This window comes from Lepidochelys kempii, chromosome 2 (genome assembly GCF_965140285.1).
Source record: "Lepidochelys kempii isolate rLepKem1 chromosome 2, rLepKem1.hap1, whole genome shotgun sequence".
NCBI classification, from domain to species: domain Eukaryota; kingdom Metazoa; phylum Chordata; order Testudines; family Cheloniidae; genus Lepidochelys; species Lepidochelys kempii.
The window spans coordinates 91,423,688-91,442,596 of NC_136381.1; the positions used below are offsets into that span (position 1 = coordinate 91,423,688).

The following is an 18,909-nucleotide window of genomic DNA, read 5'->3' on the forward strand; positions in this document are numbered from 1 at the left end:
CCAACTGTCCATTCTCATTCTTTCAGATCTAGCAGCTGCTATCAACCACAACGCCTATGTCAGCACACCTTACCAGGAGTAAGATGGTGCTAGTATGGAGTGGCTGCATTCTGAATTTCCTGGCCTTAGGTCACCTTACAAAGTTTATCAATTTACTCATACTTTTAAAATATTTTGAAGTATAAATGAAGCTTGGAAGTGAACTAAAGAGTTTGATAACATATCTAAAATTAATACTTAGTAAAACTAAGCCAGCAAAAAGTATATCCTGCAAGAGGAAGAGGGAAAAAAAAGAAATGTCTCTTTGTATGGAAGAGCTTTTCTTATCTTCAGAGCTACAACATCATTTCTTTTTCAGAGGTCTCAATCTGGAGATAAGGAGAAACGTACACTAGAGTATTTCTCTGCAATACGTCAGTAATATATTGTAGATACAGGTTATATAATAAAGCAGCTGCTCTCATGTAAGGTACAACTATTAGAGCGTGCTCCAGCAAAAGATTGCAGCAGTTTGGCAGCTGGGGGGGGGAGGGGGAGGGAGGGACTCAGTGGCCAGTTTGAGGCAAATGAATGCAGCAGTGACCTTTTGCTGACTGCATTCTGTGCCTATTGCATGAAATTCTCTGCTTTACCCATGTCACTGCCATGAATTTTCTAAAAATGAATGAATAAATAAATAAAAGTCCATGATTTTCACAAGGCCTGATTTATTAGTCAGCCAGAACACAGTATGCAGAGAAATGGGTTAAAATAACAGATGGCCTACACGATGCATGTATCATATTGAAACTAAGCTTCTCCCCTTCCTGGGCCAAGAGAGACAGCCAGCCTCTGCAGCAGTCTCTCAGTATCTCTTAGTAAGAGACTCATTGCCAGCTGCTGCTGCCTGCTCATCCCCTCCTTTCTTTAAAAATTGATAGGCCGGAGTCATTAACAGTTTAGGGTCCCTTTGTTCCTTGCTCAGGCATGGAGAAAAAGCCTGATTGCCTGGCTAGAGCCAGGCAGGGGAGCATTTCCCAGTTAATAGTTCCCCCATCATTCCTTTAAGGATCCTTGGTATTGTCGCTGGCATATTTTTTCCTCTATTGATGTTTCATTTCCTGTTTATTTCCTCCTGATAGCTTCCTTTGATTTAATTCTCTGCAATCAGGCAGAATATCAAGAAGGTAAATGGAGGCGTATATATTATTGATAGAAACACAGAACTCTCCCACATCCTTCATGTTCACCAAAAACATTAAAGAAAACTTTTCAATTAAATGGTTTTTATTGACATTTGATGGGGAGAATATTATTTTTAAAGCAGTTATGTTTTCCCCCTTCCTTGTAAAAGAATTGATAGTTTTCACAGGTCTGCATGATTCACTTGATTGGTAATGAGACTTGAAGTCTTCTTCCTCCAGGTCACTGGCTCAAGCATTGTCAAAGTTAGTAGTGATTGAAAGTTGTTAACATTTGACAGCTGTTTGGTGAGCTGGCAATCTCAGTCCAGTCCCAACGGGACAGTTATCAACATCACAATATAAAATAAATAATAAACAACATTGCAGTTCTAGAGGACCTTTGATCTGAGGATCTCAAAGAGCTTTACTCCCTGAATTAACCTTCATACCATCCCTATACAATCAGTAAGTATTTGAATCCCTATTTCACTACTGGGAAAACTAAAATACCTAATTTGCTCAACTGATTTCCCCAAGGCCACAATGGAAGCATATGGCAGAGTAACTGATATAGCCTCAGTAGAAATGCCAAGGACTTATGGTCAAAGCTGAGACTCTGCACACTACTGAAAAGCTTTCATTGCCATTGTAAATGCTGTATTTTTTCTGCAGTCAAACTAACTTCTGTTTCCAAAATAGACACTCTTTCACAAGCATTATTTATTAAAAAGTGATTATAAGAACTGGTGGTTATGAATGCCCTTACAGAAATAGAAGTCTTGGCTATGGATTAAATAGATTAGGTCAGATATGCACAGTACAAGCATATCTGTGCCACACAGCCAGGCGCAGAAAAAAAAGTGTTGAATATTTGTAATTCTGTTCAGATACCAGACTGGAACCAACCACATACTGATGTTTAATCAAAGTATCTCAAAGCACTGCCAAAAATATCCTATATGTAAAAATCAAAATGAAAGAAAAATGCTTACATTTAAAATTCTGAAGAATTTTGTACAAGAGTACATTAAAACTAGCAACATTACCTATTAGAAAAAATGTGGCCTGAGAGTGTAAGATCTACCAGAAACATAAAACACCACATAGCAAAAGCACAGTGAGATGAAAACACAATGAAGGTGGCTTCCTACACTTGCTTTCAGCCCACCACTTTCACATTCAATAAACAAATATGATTTGCAGATAAACAGGTTGGCTGCAAATGGCAAGTCTAATCTTGAATGGTTATGATAATAAATATAATTGTGTATTTATAACATGCCTTTGATCCCAAGTGATTGAAAAGCACATTACAAATGACATTCAAAAGAATTGCTTTACTCACCATTGAAATGAAGCTATCTCAACACAGCCACACCAAGCAACACTTTAGAAAAAGCACAGTAGAACAATGTATCTAATTGACAATGCAGTCAATTCGACTGATACTATGTTTTGTATCGTGACAAAGTTCCTCCTCTGCCTTGGCGGGTCCTGCGCTTATTGGCAGATTTGCTCACCTCAGAGATTCACGGCCGCCCTCAGTTTGGCCACTTTTGCTAGGGGCTCAAACCTGCCATTCACTCAGCTAACCTCATCACTGGGCAGCACGGGGAAAAGGAGGAGAACAATCCCCACAGTCTCTGCTGACTCACCTAGTGGGTCGGCGGATAGGCCAGGGACCTTCCCCTCTGGTGGGACCCACAGTCCAGGTCACCTACTCGTCTCAAATAGGGAATTCAGGGGGATGGGAGGAACCTGGGCCCGCCCTTTACTCCGGGTTCCAGCCCAGGGCCCTGTGGATTGCAACTGTCTACAGTGTCTCTTGTAACAGCTGCGTGACAGCTACTTCCCCATGGCCTCCTCCCAACACCTTCTTTACCCTCACTGCAGGATCTTCCTCCTGAAGCCTGATCACGCTTATACTCCTCAGTCCTCCAGCAGCATGCCTTCTCACTCCCTACTCCTTGCACACCCTCCCCTAACTGATGGGAGGTCCTTTTTAAACCAGGTGCCCTGATGAGTCTGCCTGCCATAATGATTCTAGTATGTTCTTAATTGGCTCCAGGTGTCTTAATTAGCTTGCCTGTCTTAATTGGTTCAAGCAGGTTCTCGATTGCTCTAGTGCAGCCCCTGCTCTGGTCACTCAGGGATCAGAAAACTGTTCATCCAGTGGCCAGTATATTTGTACACCCCACTGGTATGGGTCTGTCACAGTATGATCTGGAAAATTTCAGTTGAAGTGAAATTGAGCAAACGTGGGCTGATCACAGGTGAGCTATGCTACATCATTTCTAAAATAGTTATTCCTGCACTCACATGAAAACATATCCACCATGAGAAATACCAATTGTGAAGCTAAAATGCTATATACAAATACTAAAGTAAAGTACAAGTGCACTGGATAGAGAGCTCTGAAAAGTTTACATTTCATCATCTTCTCCTTGCTACTTGCATTATTAATGCATTATATTCTTTCTGTAAATACAATTAAACCACAAGATTGTATATATATTTTCTGTGTGCATGTACCATAGGTGACTCAGGCATCGTAAAACTCTGTATTTACACTCCCCTTGTGCATATGCATTATGCTATTATGGGATTGTGACCAAGTGGGACTATTCTTAATGTATGCTCTGAATACAGTTTCCCCTATGCATTTCTTAAGTATCTAGGTGGTGGGATAAGGGTGTATGATCGTTGCAGAGCCCTAGAGGGCAGGTGTGTGTAGGGCTCTGGACACCGAGAATAGCCAACACCCTGTTTCCTGGCAACTGATGTCCTGGCCCTTTCCCCCCTGCAAGGTGAGAGCTAAAGGGTTGGAGAACAAAGGAATCAGGTGACCTCCTGGCCCGGGAAAGGGACAAATCCCAGAGGAGGAGGGGCTGGAGAGAGTTTCAGTTTGGGGCTGGCTGGGGACGAGGAGTGAAGTGCAGACGTGGTTGTCTGGCTCACTGCTCCCTAAAATGGACCCAGCTCAGGGGTCCTGTTCTCTGTACCTACAAGCTCTGTTTTAGACCATGTTCCTGTCGTCTAATAAACCTGTTTTACTGGCTGGCTGAGAGTCACGTCTGATTGTGAAGTTGGGGTGCAGGACCCTCTGGCTTCCCCAGGACCCCGCCTGGGCGGACTCGCTGTGGGAAGCGCACGGAGGTGCAGAGGATGCTGAATGCTCCGAGGTCAGACCCAGGAAGGTGGAAGCCGTGTAAGCTTTTTGTCCTGAAGACAGTCTGCTCACAGAAAGGAGACTTCACCAGCGTCCTGACTGACTTTGTAGGGAGCAGTTCCAGAGCATTGCTCAGGGACTCCATGACAACTGGTGGCAACAGTGGGATGTACTGCACCCCATGGATGGCGCTTCTTGCAGTAAGTGACTGGGGAGCAGTAAAACAAAGCGGGATTGACGAGGACCAGGTGTGCTGAAGGCTCAAAGAGGAGTGGTTTCGGGGGGCGGTTAACCCCTGGGAGTGTGTGACCAGCAAGAAGGATTGTGCAGTAATGGGGTCCCCCTGGGGACTGTGGTGAGCAGTCCTGGGGTGGAGGAGCCTGCGGCTTGGCTCTGGGAGAGAGGAGGACTTTTGCAGTAACAGGGTTCACCTGGGGATTGCAGCAAGAGGTCCCAGGGGCGGAGGAGTCTGCAGCTCGACCCTGGCAAAGAGGTGGTGACATCGAGAAGGGCTGGGCTGGCACACTAGGGGTTCTCCCTGGAAACTGGGGGGGGGGCCTAAAAGCACACAGGCCTGTGAGTTCACAACAACTTGGGAACAGCAAAGTGATGGCCTATCACCATCTCCTTAAGAAGGATATTGTAACCCTGTGCAAAAAGAGAGGGTTGCACATTGGAAAGTTCACCAAAGCACAGTTAATTGTGCAGCTGGAGAAGGATGAGTGCTCTAAGGAACAGATTCCTGACCCAAATGGGGCTATAGCAGGATCTGGGAGCAGCTAGAGTGGTAGCCAGGCATCCCCAAGGCTCCTGTCCCCGACCAGACGGGAGTCTTCACGATCGAGTTCCCCATCAGGGGATCGGAGACAGACGGGATTGGAGCTGAGTCCGAGAGAGCAAGAGAACTGTGAGAGACAGCGAGAGCCCGAGAAAGAGCTGCAGAAGCAGGAGCAGCATGAACTGGTGATGGTGGAGCGGAGAGGCATAGGGGACTTCCCGGGGTGAGTGGGGATAGACCCCGGGGTGCCAGTTCCACAGGGAACCTCGATACTAAATTGCTGTCCCTGGTTAAGGAGAGAGGGGATGTGGATGCCCACCTCACTGACTTTTAGCAGGCTGGCGATTTGAACGAGGGGGACCCTGAGGAAAAGCCCCGGTGTCTGGCTCCCTTGCTGGGTCCCAAGGCCGTAGACTCCGTCAGCCAGATGGGTGGGGAGTTGGACAGGCTCCCACTCCTGGTCCCAACCTATATGTCTGTGTGCAGTCTCCTGGGCTCAGGCCCCTCAGACCTCCAGTGGGAGCGGAAGGTGATGGTCAATGGGGAGACATTCCTGGGGTGGCGAGATCCTGGGACAGAAAGAACTGTTGTCAGGCCCCTTGTGGTGCAGCCTCAGATGCTGAGGGGCTGTGTGACCTGGGTGAGGGTTCCAGGGATGAAGCCCCTCACCCTGCCTATGGCCCAGATCCCTGTGCAGACCCGGGGGGGGGGCTGGCTGGTCGTTGGGGTTCTCCAGGGTATCAGCTGTGAGACCCTGTTGGGGGTGACTGTGTCTCTTTGGGACAGGATCCAGGCCCTGCTCCTGTAACGGCCAAGGGTTTGAATTTGAATCCAGGGAACCAATCGGCTGAGAGGGAAATGGTCAGTTAAAATGCAGATGATGTGACTGGCAGGGGGGCGGAGCTGCTAGGCTTAGGCTACCTGCCGGCCTGTAACCAGACTCCTGGGGTTGGGTGGAACAGAGAGATGCTTGCGCACCGGAGAGGGGGCTCACGCTGGCTCTGATGCAGTGAGGAAAGCAGCGAGCTCACTGCCTGTCCCCACTGGAACAGCAAGGGCAGCGCTGAGCACAGTGGGAGCTGAGACCCCAGCTTGGGGGTGGGGGTGACAGGCAGGGCAGGTCGGTTACCAACCAGGTTTGCCTTGTCCAGAGGCGCTGCTGGGAAGTGATCCCACGGCAGGGAGGGAGCAACCAGGGACAGGGCTCAGCGGGGCTGTGACCCCAGGCCCAGCCAGCGAGATGGAAGACTAGGTAGCTGAGTCTGCAGAGCAGAACAGCTGGGTAGTTAATCTCTCGAGAATGCAGGGGATGGCAGGTCTACTCTCATCTCTAGACACTTTGGATATGACTTGTACTCTCAGTGAATTTAACATCTAGTTCCTTGTGGAAGCAGAGGTTGGTAAGGGAAGAACAACAGAACTTTGAGAGTACAGCTTGTAAAAGTGAACCTGAGAAGGGTAACTGCGATTTGCTGGAAGTAGCTCAGGGTAGTGAGAAGAGCAGCAGTTTATCTGTTGGGAGTGGCAAGGTGCTTGGTAAGGAAAGTTTGGATGAGCCTAGGCAGCCTTGTGAGCTGATGGCTTTGTCTAATCAGCAGTTTGGGAAGGCGAGGATAGTGGAAGATGAGTGTCCCTATACCTTACCTGGAGAAGTGCGACAGTGAAGGGAATGTGCCTGTGTCTGTCAGCGGTATCGACTTGCCTATGGAGGGAGCTACCCCGGTCTCCAAGCAGTTGTGTGTGAACAGCTCTGTGTGCTGGGACAAGGGAAATGAGATCCCAAGCTGTGTGTCTGGTAAAGGAGAATGTGTGTCTGGTTCTTCTTTGTTTGTGGAGCAGACAGAAGGGGCCTTTCAGCCTGTGATGGCTGAGAATAGTACAGTTGTCTCAGAGTTGGTTCTGGATTCAACTAAAGCCCAGGAAGGGAATGGTCCTAAGTTTGTGTCTGCTAGGGAGAATGGCACTGTAACTAGGTCGCATCCAGTTAGTGTCTATGAAAAATCCCAGAGGCCAGACAATTCTGGTGCTTGTATTTTGCCTGTTACTAGTGTGTTGTTGGGAAAGGGTGTAGCAACTCTGTCTAATCAGAGTGAGATCCTAGCCAGGGCACAAAGAGAGCATAAAGGTGATTTGATTATGTTACTTACTGATGGTATGGAAACCTGTAGCAAGAAGGAAAAGATTCCTGAATTTGTGTGTGGCAAAGGAAAGGAGAATGCTTCTAACTTTTTATCTAGGAAGTCTGTGAGTTTGCCTGAAAGGGGATTGTGTAGGAATCCGCCTGATGGGCCAGAGGTAACTCTGGATGTAAGTGAGATCCAGAAAGAATCTGTTGTTGCTCAGTAAAGTGTTCCTCTAAAGCAAGCCCTAGGTAATGAGGGTAATGGCAGAATTTCTGTGAAGGATGAATTGTTGCATAGAAAAGCCCCTAGGGAAAGGAATCCTCATGGTAGTCTTTGCAAACAGTTTACTGCAACTGAAGGGTGTGAAAGTGATTTAATCAAGGAAGTTTCAGTTCCTAACAGCCAGAAATTTTCTGTTGTGAATTAAGCCACTGACTTTTCTGTTGAAAGATCCAGTGTGGATAGCTTTGAGAAGGTCTCAGATGGAGTAAAAGCTGTTAAGAAAGTTAAACAGGCCTATAACCAAAGGCTGTGTTTGGCCAGCTTATTGGGGAGACAAGGTTGTTGAGAAAGGAATGTCTCCATGCTAATTCTGTAAGTGAACAGTCTGTGTCCCAGGTGAAGAGGGTGCTGGGCTACCTCAAGGAGGCAGGACTGACGGTAAAAGCTGAAAAGTGTAAGGTGGAGATAATCAGAGAGTGGCCTGTTCCCCAGACCAAGAAACAGGTCCAGGCCTTTATTGGGATGGTGGGGTACTACTGGAGGCTTGTACCCCACTTGAGCTCCCTAGCTGCCCCCATCACTGAGCTATGTAAGAAGGAGAAGCAAGACGAGCTGGTCTGGACCGAGCAGTGCCAGAGGGCTCTCTCTGCGTTGAAGGAGGCTCTAATCCAGGGCCCGGTAAATCTGGTAAACCCCAACTTTGCCAAGGCCTTTACAGGGTTCACCGACGCCTCAAACACAGGGCTGGGTGCTGGGCTGATGCCGAATGGTGGGGGACAGAGACACCTGGTCAGAGAGTGGCCCAGGTCAAGATGGGGGCTCTTAAGCAAGAGAGCCCAAATTGCAACCCTCCAGACTGGAGCGCTGGGAGAAGACCCGATTCCAGTTGGACCCTCGGGGATTTTGGGGTGGCAAAAGGACACGGGCCGCAGAAACCTTCCCACATGAGGCACGTGAGTGCCATCGAGCACCCCGACCTAAGGGAGGGCGTGAAATTGGAAGGGCGTAAAACTGGAAGGGCCTGGTGTAACTCCTACCAAGGAATGGGAGAGATGCTGGGGCATCCATAGGAATGTTGGTGGGTTCGAACTTTTCCAGGTCACTGGCTAAAGGTTATCGTGGACTCCCCGAGTGATGCTCTGGAACTGCTCCCTACAAAGTCAGTCAGGACTCTGGTGAAGTCTCCTTTCTGTGAGCAGACTGTCTTCAGGACAAAAAGCTTACACGGCTTCCACCTTCCTGGGTCTGACCTCGGAGCATTCAGCATCCTCTGCACCTCCGTGCGCTTCCCACAGCGAGTCCGCCCAGGCGGGGTCCTGGGGAAGCCAGAGGGTCCTGCACCCCAACTTCACAATCAGACGTGACTCTCAGCCAGCCAGTAAAACAGGTTTATTAGACGACAGGAACATGGTCTAAAACAGAGCTTGTAGGTACAGAGAACAGGACCCCTGAGCTGGGTCCATTTTAGGGAGCAGTGAGCCAGACAACCACGTCTGCACTTCACTCCTCGTCCCCAGCCAGCCCCAAACTGAAACTCTCTCCAGCCCCTCCTCCTCTGGGATTTGTCCCTTTCCCGGGCCAGGAGGTCACCTGATTCCTTTGTTCTCCAACCCTTTAGCTCTCACCTTGCAGGGGGGAAAGGGCCAGGACATCAGTTGCCAGGAAACAGGGTGTTGGCTATTCTCGGTGTCCAGAGCCCTACACACACCTGCCCTCTAGGGCTCTGCAACGATCATACACCCTTATCCCACCACCTAGATACTTAAGAAATGCATAGGGGAAACTGAGGCACCCCTACAGTATTCAGAAGACATATTAAGAACAGTCCCACTTGGTCACAGTGATCATGTAGTTAAAGACTACTTTTCCCCCACAGGACCCCTGCTCCCCGAGTGCATAAGAAGGACAGTGCTCTGAGAAAGATTCAGGGTTGTATTGTGAAGGAGGCTGTTGTCTCTGTGCTGCCCCATTTACTGCGGTGGTCAGATGTGCGGTAAAGGAGGCAGGAACTGCAGGAAAAGAAAGAATGATCTCACGATTAAGGCAATTGAATGCCGCAAAAGAGAACAGCACTCTCTCTCCCTTTGCCACAGAGTTCCTATGTGATACTGGACAAGACACATAAACCAAACTTTTCACAGGTAGCAATTAATTGCATGTTCCTTATTTTCTGGGTGTCCTGCTGGAGACACCCAGGCTCTGATTTGCAGAAGTGCTGAGCAGTCACAGCTGCAATTCGAGTCATTGGGAGTTCTGCTCTGAACATATAAAGTGCTATCAAACGCTAAGTACTATGAAAAATCAGGTCCTAGTCTTCTCAAATAGGGCACCCAAAATTATTGACGCATCTGATAAATTTGGCTTTAATCTGTATGCCTCATTTCTCCATGTATAAAATGGGGATAATACAAACACTTCACCTCACAGGGAATTATGATGATAAATTCATTAATTCAGAATTAACACTCCTATTTTTAAAGGTATTTAGGCATTGCTCAACTCAGCATTGCAAGGTCTAAGTGATTTAGATTGACGAAGACCCATTTTCAAAAGCAATTTTGGAGCTTAAGTCGATTGACTTCCCATTGTTTAAATTCGCTTAAATCACAATTTTGCCATGTGTATGTTTTGACTGATAGAAAGAAAAATAATCTCTTTTCCCCTCGCTGCTTTTCCATTCAGATTTGGGACTCTTGTTTTTGCTTCCCCATCTAGAGAGACATGAAAGCTTTCTCCATTGGGAATATATATATATATTATATATATATTTAGCTATGACCCATGACAGACAGCAAAAATATGCTGTATTCAGGAGATCTAACTGAACTTGTAAGGATCTGTGAACCCTTCAGGCTTCAGTAAATTTCATTTCCTATCAAACTGCATCCATATTATTATACAATTTTCTGCACAGAAATTCTTCGAGCATGCTCAGCAGCAAAACACAAACTACTAGGTGGAAACTTTATAATAAGAAACAAGTTATTTTTCTAGCATGGAGGTACCAGCAAGTTGTAGTCAGACAAAGCTAGCAACAGTTTCAGAGACAAACCAGTAGATTTTGTACCTGCAGCAGATTCTAATCCTAATTCACTTTTATGCCCATGTGACCAAAAGTGGCTTTAGACAACCTGCCTAGTATTTTTCATAGATGAAAGAAGCAGGACTGAAATGGATGCCTGCAGGCATATAGTACATAGTTAGTATCTGGGTTTCAGAAAGAGCAGCTGTGCCTTCAACACCAACCACACGAAGAAAATCTTTTGAGAACTAACTTGACAGAAGTCAAATTTGAGGCTATGTTGGCAAAAGGTGAACTAGAATATCGTTCAGGGCTCCTAGTCAAACAAAATTACTGTACTGAATCCATGTATTGTGTCACAAGCAAAGGGCCTCCAGGTTTTGTTTTTCTTTTGCTCTGTGGTTGATATTAAAAGTAACACAGCTCTCTGAACCATAGCTATAAGATAGATAACATTACTACTTATGTACTTAAATTGCCCTCATCACCATAGTGTCTCAACAGCAGCATCTATTGCAGGAAAGCTGCTGAAGAGCATACGCCCCCTGCTCCCTCTGGGAAAATGCAATGACTATCTTTGCTTTGCTTTCCTTTTTAAGAGGCCAGGACACTCAGCCTGGGCCCCTCAGAACTTTCAGGGAGCTAGGAACCTCGACCCCCTTTACAGAAACTATTTAACTTTTGCCTTGAGGGGTAAGCGCTGACCGTTTTGTGGGCTGCAGGATTATTTTGTTGGCCTTTTTCATTCAGACTGCTTTTTGCCTGCAGAAGACTACATAAGACTACACAGAGCTACACCCTAAACTCCAAACCAGCTCTACAGCAGTGGCCATATCCAAGGAAGGATGTCTGGGATGAGAGAGGTGCCCATCCTGACCCAAAGATACAACCTATAACCTACATCTGTCACACTCACGTGAGCACAACCAGTCACATCAGGAATAACTCTATTTCCCTATCTATAAAATAAGGCTAACAACACACTTGCCTACCTCACAGGAGAGCTGTAGGGACTGATGAGGTAATGTTCACATATCACTTTGAAACACATGAAGCACCATGTAACGTCAATTGGTTCCAGACTATCATTCATAATCACAATGCCTTCTTGTGTGAGGAAGGGGGTGTGGCTACATTCCATTATAAGGAGTGGATATTTCTATTCTATTCTATGTGCCAATCTATTGGGGGTAGGGTGAGATAGGGGCAGGAAAAAATCAGAAGCCATCCAAGCTCAGTGCAAAATTCTGTGATTCTAGAACAAGGCACAAGATGTATCAACCATAGAGCTGGTTAAAAGCCTTCCATCAAAATATTTTTGGGTGGGGAAAATAGCTTTTTCAACACAAAGAAAATTTTGAGAGTTTTTGTCAAGAATCTTAAAATCCTAATGAACCCCCTAACCTCCTGCAAAGTTGCATAAAATCATTTCCCAGCACTCTCTAGTCAACAACATTTGTCTTAGTGCAATCAGTGGGCAAAAACGAACCATGAAATCTCAAGGCAGTTCTCAGTGCTGAGAGCATTGACACTATTCAAATCCATGCATTTACACAGGGATTTCTGAATGTGCTCATCGCTGTTAAGAAATCTTCAGTTCCTGGTGTCCATTATTAATTGCATGATAATGACCATTTAAAAAACCATTATATGAAGCAGCTGCAATAGAAGGTCTGAGAGATTCCAGGACATACCAAGGAGTAGGTGGTCCTAATACAGAAAGTACATCTTCCTGACAGTCACTCCTAAGTTGTACATGAGTGTCTGGGAAGTAATTCACTGATATTTGGAAGCTTGCCTCGATGTCTCAGCTTGTTCTCTTGAGTCCAAAGGAACACTGCATTGTGCTGAAACAGTCATGCCCAAATCAGAACTTGTGAGCCTTTATTAAAGCTGAAGACTTCAAGGGAAGGTATTCATTCCCACAAGGTATAATTCCTGAGCTTTAGATTGGACTGTCCTACTTCAATAATTTAAGTGCCTATGATGAAGTTTGCAGATACTTTTGGCTTTCCACTTTTATGACAGTATGAGATGCCATTCTCATGCATTTCACACCTTGAAAAGTATTATGGCCAAGGAGCTCTGAAGTAATATATATCTTTACAAAATTATGTTACGATTGGTCAGTAATGTACTCCACAGTATGAAGAGCCAACTAAAAAAATTCATATTGCTTGGGAAGTACGGCAAGACTGTTAACCTGAATTTTAGTGTTACTAGCAAGTCAACACAAAATCAATTTGTTCAAGTGTATCAAATGTCGGTTTCCTGTCTCCTGAAATTTTTTTGTCCTTGTCATCTGAAAGCAAGGCGCACAACATTTTGATGGATCCATTTTTTCTTAATTAATATTCAAAATTTAGGATACAGTAAAAACAATGTAAGAATAGCTAACTACATGACTGAAGTAACAATTCTGAAAAACAAAGTGAAAGTAATGGTGATTGGTGACTGTATAGATCTATCATAATGGTATTCTTAACTCACCATAACCTTCCTTAAGGTATAGCGTTTGGATCGAATGTCATCCATTAGCATTTCATAGGGTGTGAGCTGATATTCTATTGGAAGTGGGTTATACTGACGCTCTTGAACCTTCTTAAGTTTAACACCATCCCGCAAATCTCGCATCACCTGTACCCAAAAGCGAGCCTGAAGAGTCAAAGGAGACAAATAAGGTTTCAGAACATTTACTGTACTCTCATTATTACTGAGTACCAATGCAGTTAAGGCAAAAACAGCTCACTCGTCACATCAGAGAACCATTAAACCAACTAAATAAGACTAAATTTATTTTATTTTTTACAACAATGAAGTAGATAGGTGGTACAGTGGGTTTGAAAACCTGGGTCAAAACCCATCTTAAACTAGAAAACAAATCTGGTGGATTATTCTAGTCACTAACAGAAATCCCAAAATCACAGTGTAATTCAGTAAATCACTGATGGCAGTGTTAGATTTCATTTATTTTCCACTTTTTCTATGAGTCATTAGCAAGTCATACTACAGAAACAAAAAACCCTAAATACTGTTTTTTACAGAAAGCAGGTGACAAGCAAGCAGCTTAAGAATATCTAATTTTTTACATCAAAATATAACCTATTGAAAATTATGGTAAATGACTACAGCCCTACCCAGTCAGCATTTTTCAACTCATCAAGGTCTGTGCTGGATTCATCACTCTTTTCTTTGTCCATTTCCTGAATCTTCTTCAGATTCTGTCAATTAAAAGCAATATAGTAAATAAGCTGTATAAGAACATAAAACTGTATTGAAATAAAGTAGAAAAGGTTTAATAGAATATGGTTTCCTTCTGTGTCTATTCATCTTTCACAATTTACATGGTGGATATTCCAAGCAACGTGTTCAGAACATGTACAGCAAATTAGAAATTAGACTTCCCATATTGTTAATGAAAGGGTACCCTTCTATATATATAAAAAAGATTCATAAATGCTGAAGAGGATGTGAAGGAATAGGACTTTTCTGCACATATGGCGGGAATAACATAAGAAAATAGTATTTGGGAGGGAAACAAATAGAAATTTCAAGATAGCTAAAGACAGACTACCCACAGAACTCAGTAATATTAGGTTACAGCCCAAAGGAGGTTATCGACCTGGGGAAGGACCCATTGATATCACAATTATTACTAGCAGCCAGATGCATGATAGCTTGTTCAGATTCCCCCAATATTAGTAGTATAGAGAAACCAAGTCTAGGAATGCTTCTCAATGGAAAACATGACAGTTTTACATGAAGCAGACTTTAAAAATATATGGTTTTTGGAATCTGAAAAAAATAAATACACAGATAATTATAAGAACTTGACCAATCACCAAGGGATCTTTTAAAGATAACAAATACAGGTTATTAATAAGATTTCTTAATACTTGTGTGGAAAGTTCATGTATGTTAATAACGACTAAATAAAAAGTTTAAAAAAAGAAAATGTCCCTCCTCAATGTAGGTGAAGCTTTCTTAATAAAGAGCCAAACTTTCGGACTTTGACTAGAATAAGAATAATGACTGAATGCTACAGTAGGTCACAGAGTGGGTTTATTAGACCACTTAACATTAAAACAAACAAAGAGATGCAATTCAAGATTTAAATGTATGGACTCTGCACTCATGGAAATAGTCTCATATATATTCACATCATACATAAAAATCACACATTTATATAGAACTTTTTGCTTGTAAACTGAATGCCTTTGAAATGGAATCATTGAGACACAAACATGGAAACTCACTATTCCATGTTTACAGATAGTTTCAGAATAGAACTGCACATTAACAGGATTTTATTTAAATTTTTCCAATTGTTTATTCATGCATTTTCATGAAACATAACTGGCTCCAAACTTTTGTTCAGTAAACCTCTTGAGTTTATGTTAGGAGATTAAATCAATAGGTTACAGATCTGGAAATGTTTAAATTATTTATGTATGTAGCACAGAAATATTTGTCCTCTCTTCTGAGCTGACAACGTAATTAAACCAACATAACATACTTGGGTATTCCCTATAATGGGAGCAATCAACAAAGAGAGTCTGGGTCTGTTTTTTTACAAAATGTATAAAAAAAGGTTTAAAAATATAATTTTCTGTTTATTATATATTACACTGAAACTGCTACAGTTTAAATCTTTGCCCAAAGCCTCAGAAGAATCTTTCAATGAAGCAGTGTAGGTAGCTATTAAAATGTATTTCAGAGATCCTACAGGACAGACAGCCATCTCACAGGAGTCCTTGGAGTTTTTAAAAATCATTTTGCTACAGAGGATTTTGGGGAGAGTACAGGATAGCAATTGCTTACTACTACCTTTAATGTGACAAAGCAGCAGACTTATTTTTACATCCAAGTTCTTAACACCATTATTGGCCCATTTTTTTAATTACATACATTATAGGCAGGCTTTTGAAAATCCATACAACTTATATGACACAGAATCTAATGGCCAAGTCCTGAAAATCAGGGGTGAGTATAGGGCAGGGGAGGGTTTTGGGTAGAAGATATAAGGGTGCTTCTAGTTGTTCTGACAACTCTGATCTCATTCAGTGATCTCACTCATTGGTTCAAATTCAGCTTGCCTCATTCATGGACGTCGACTACACCCTAAGACTTTCCAATGGCATTTGTTTCCTTTAGTTACAACACTCTTGTGAAGAATGAAATTTCTTTTCTTTTTAACACGGATTTTATCAGTAGAACCCAGCATTATCATAAGCCAGTGCCATTGAAAATAGCTTGTGATTTAAGGACACAAGAGTTAGATACTGCTAACTGTATAACCTACAATTTCTGAAATGATTTTTTTTTTAAATGACCTTAGACCAGAGTATAAGTTTTTAGCCTGTAAATAAGCTCTGATGTGGGCTGAGTATGGCAGTTAATAGAGTCTTAGCTACAGAGTAATAGTTTTAATGGTAAAAATTAAACAAAATAAAAACTACTGCAAGTGAAAATATCCTGGCAAATTTAAAGCTTCAAGAAGTCCTCCAAGAATAGGCATAATTTTAGTTTCAATAGTTCTGTGAAAAAGGATTGTGGTTTTGACTTGCCTAATTAGACACACAGGAAAGCAAACCTCACTGCTCCACATCCAAATAGTTAATCTAGTCCAATGTATTCCAAGTATAGCTAAAAGTATGTCCTTTCTCCTCCTCTCTTAGAATGTCTCTAAGGGTAAGTCTACACTACAATTAAAGACCCATGGCATAGCCACAGCTGGTCTCCGTCAGCTGACCTGGGCTTGCAGGGCTCAGGCTACAGGGCCTAAAATTGCAGTGTAGACATTCAGGCTCATGCTGGAGTCCAGGCTCTGAGACCGAGCAAGTTGGGAGGGTCTCAGAAACCAGGCTCCAGCCTGATTCCAAATATCTACACTATAATTTTTTGCCTCACTGGCCAAGCCCGAAACAATTGATCCAGGCTCTGAGACTTGGTGCCACGGGTTTTTTATTGCAGTGCAGATGTACCCTAGCAGACTGACAGTGTTTGCTTGAAACATCCCAGGTGTTGGCAGGTGTTGGTCCTATTGAGAAAAGGTTAGATTCATCTGATTCACTGAAACAATTTTACTCTATCCGGTCACAAAGCAAGGTGGGATTGGATCTCTAGAAAGAGGAGCTGGGCTGAGCAGTCCTGGGATGGGAACCATACGAGCAGCCAATCCTCATGTGAAAGTTTGAGCTGAACTCTACTATCTTATCAGAAAGCCTTTGACAAAGTCCCTCACCAAAGGCTCTTAAGTAAATTAAGTTGTCATGGGATAAGAAGGAAGCTCTTTTCATGGATTAAGAACTGGTTAAAAGACAGAGAACAAAGGGTAGGAATAAATGGTAAATTTTCAGAATGGAGAGGGGTAACTAGTGATGTGCCCCAAGGGTCAGTCCTAGGGCCAATTCTATTCAACTTATTCATAAATGATCTGGAGAAAGGGGTAAACAGTGAAGTGGCAAAGTTTGCAGATGATACTAAACTGCTCAAGATAGTTAAGGCCAAACCAGACTGTGAAGAACTGTCTCACAAAACTAAGTGATTGGGCAACAAAATGGCAGATGAAATTTAATGTGGATAAATGTAAAGTAGTGCACATTGGAAAAAATAACCCCAACTATACATACAATATGCTGGGGGCCAATTTAGCTACAACTAATCAGGAAAGAGATCTTGGAGTCATCGTGGATAGTTCTCTGAAGACGTCCACGCAGTGTGCAGCGTCATTCAAAAAAAGGAAAAGGGATGTTAAGAATCATTAAAAAAAGGGATAGAGAATAAGATAGAGAATATCTTATTGCCCTTATATAAATCCATGGTACGCCCACATCTTGAATACTGCGTAGAGATGTGATCCGCTCATCTCAGAAAAGATATACTGGCATTAGAAAAGGTTCAGAAAAGGGCAACTAAAATGATTAGGGATTTGGAATGGGTCCCATATGAGGAGAGATTAAATTGGCTAGGACTTTTCAGCTTGGAAAAAAAGGAGACTAAGGGGGAATATGATGGAGGTATATAAAATCATGAGTGGTGTGGAAAAAGTGAATAAGGAAAAGTTATTTACTTCTTCCCATAATATAAGAACTAGGGGCCATAGAAATTTAGAGCTGGAAGAAGTCATCAAATCCAGAAGTCATCAAATCCAGCACTTGAAGCAGGACCACGTAAACCTTGACCATCCCTGACAGGTGTTTGTCCAACCTGTTCTTAAAAACCTTTACAACCTGCTTTGGAAGCCTATTTCAAGCTTAACTATCCTTCTAGTTAGGAAGTTTTTCCCAATATCTAACCTAAATCTCCCTTGTTGCACATTAAGCCCATTATTTCTTGTTCTATCTCCAGTGGACACTGATAACAAATGACCACAGTCCTCTTTAAAAAAAGCCCTTAACACATTTAAAGGCTGTTATCAGATCTGTCCTCAGTCTTCTTTTCTCAAGACTAAGCCTGCCCAATTTTATTAACCTTTCCTCACAGATCAGGCTTTCTAAACCTTTTATCATTTTTGTTGCTCTTCGCTGGATGCTCTGAGTTATCCACATCTTTCCTAAAGTGTGATGTACAGAATTAGACACAGCACTCCAGCTAAGGACTCATCAGTGCCAAGCAGAGTGGGTCAATTACCTCCTGGGTCTTCCATACAAATACTCCTGTTAATACAGCCCAGAATACTACTCTTTTTCACAACTGCATCACATTGTTGACTCATGTTCAATTTGTGATCCACCATAACCTCCAGATTCCTTTAATCAGTACTACCATCTCACCATTTATTTCCCATTTTGTGGGTGTATTTATAATCTTTTCTTTCTAAGTGTAGTACTTTGCACTTGTCTTTCTTAGATTTTATCTTCTTGATTTCAGACCATTTCTTCAATTTTTCAACATCCTTTTGAATTTTAATTCTGTCCTCCAAAGTGGATGTAACCCCTCCCATCTTGAAGTTATCTGCAAATTATATAAGGATACTCTCCACTCCATTATCCAGGTCATTAATGAAAATATTGAAAAGCACTGGACCTAGGACAGACCCCTGTGGGGCTCCAAAAGATACATCCTCCCAGTTTGACAGCAAATCATGATAACTACCTTGCCCATATGGGACCTGCTAAATTCTGTTTAAATTTGCATGAAGTCATAATCCCCAAGGGAATGAGCATTCAGTAGCTTCTCATTCTACACTGTATTGAAGGTAATGCAAGTGTGTGTGTGTATGTGTGTAAATGATGCATATAATCAATACGGTCTTGTTTCACTGAAAAAATCTGCTAACATACTTTTTAATTTTAATTCATGTGCACAGCCACATTATAAATAACATAAGATTGTTATCATATCATAAATTGTTTTCTTTTTAATTAAATTTATTAGGCTTTAGTACCTGAAATGGTTAACAAACATAGGTAAAACAGTGTGCTACTTCA

The 18,909-nt window shown here is 42.9% G+C and overlaps 1 protein-coding gene across 3 annotated transcripts in view; it reads right to left on the minus strand.

Moving 5' to 3' along the window:
• Window positions 1–18,909, minus strand: part of SPIRE1 (spire type actin nucleation factor 1) — a 172,854-nt gene that overhangs the window by 39,670 nt on the left and 114,275 nt on the right. For all 3 annotated transcript variants that reach the window (XM_078851582.1, XM_078851580.1, XM_078851581.1), the window contains exons 5-6: window positions 13,615–13,698; window positions 12,968–13,132 (exon numbers count right to left, since the gene is read on the minus strand). In XM_078851582.1, the coding sequence (XP_078707708.1) occupies window positions 12,968–13,132; window positions 13,615–13,698 (249 nt within the window). The remainder of the gene's footprint in view (window positions 1–12,967; window positions 13,133–13,614; window positions 13,699–18,909) is intronic.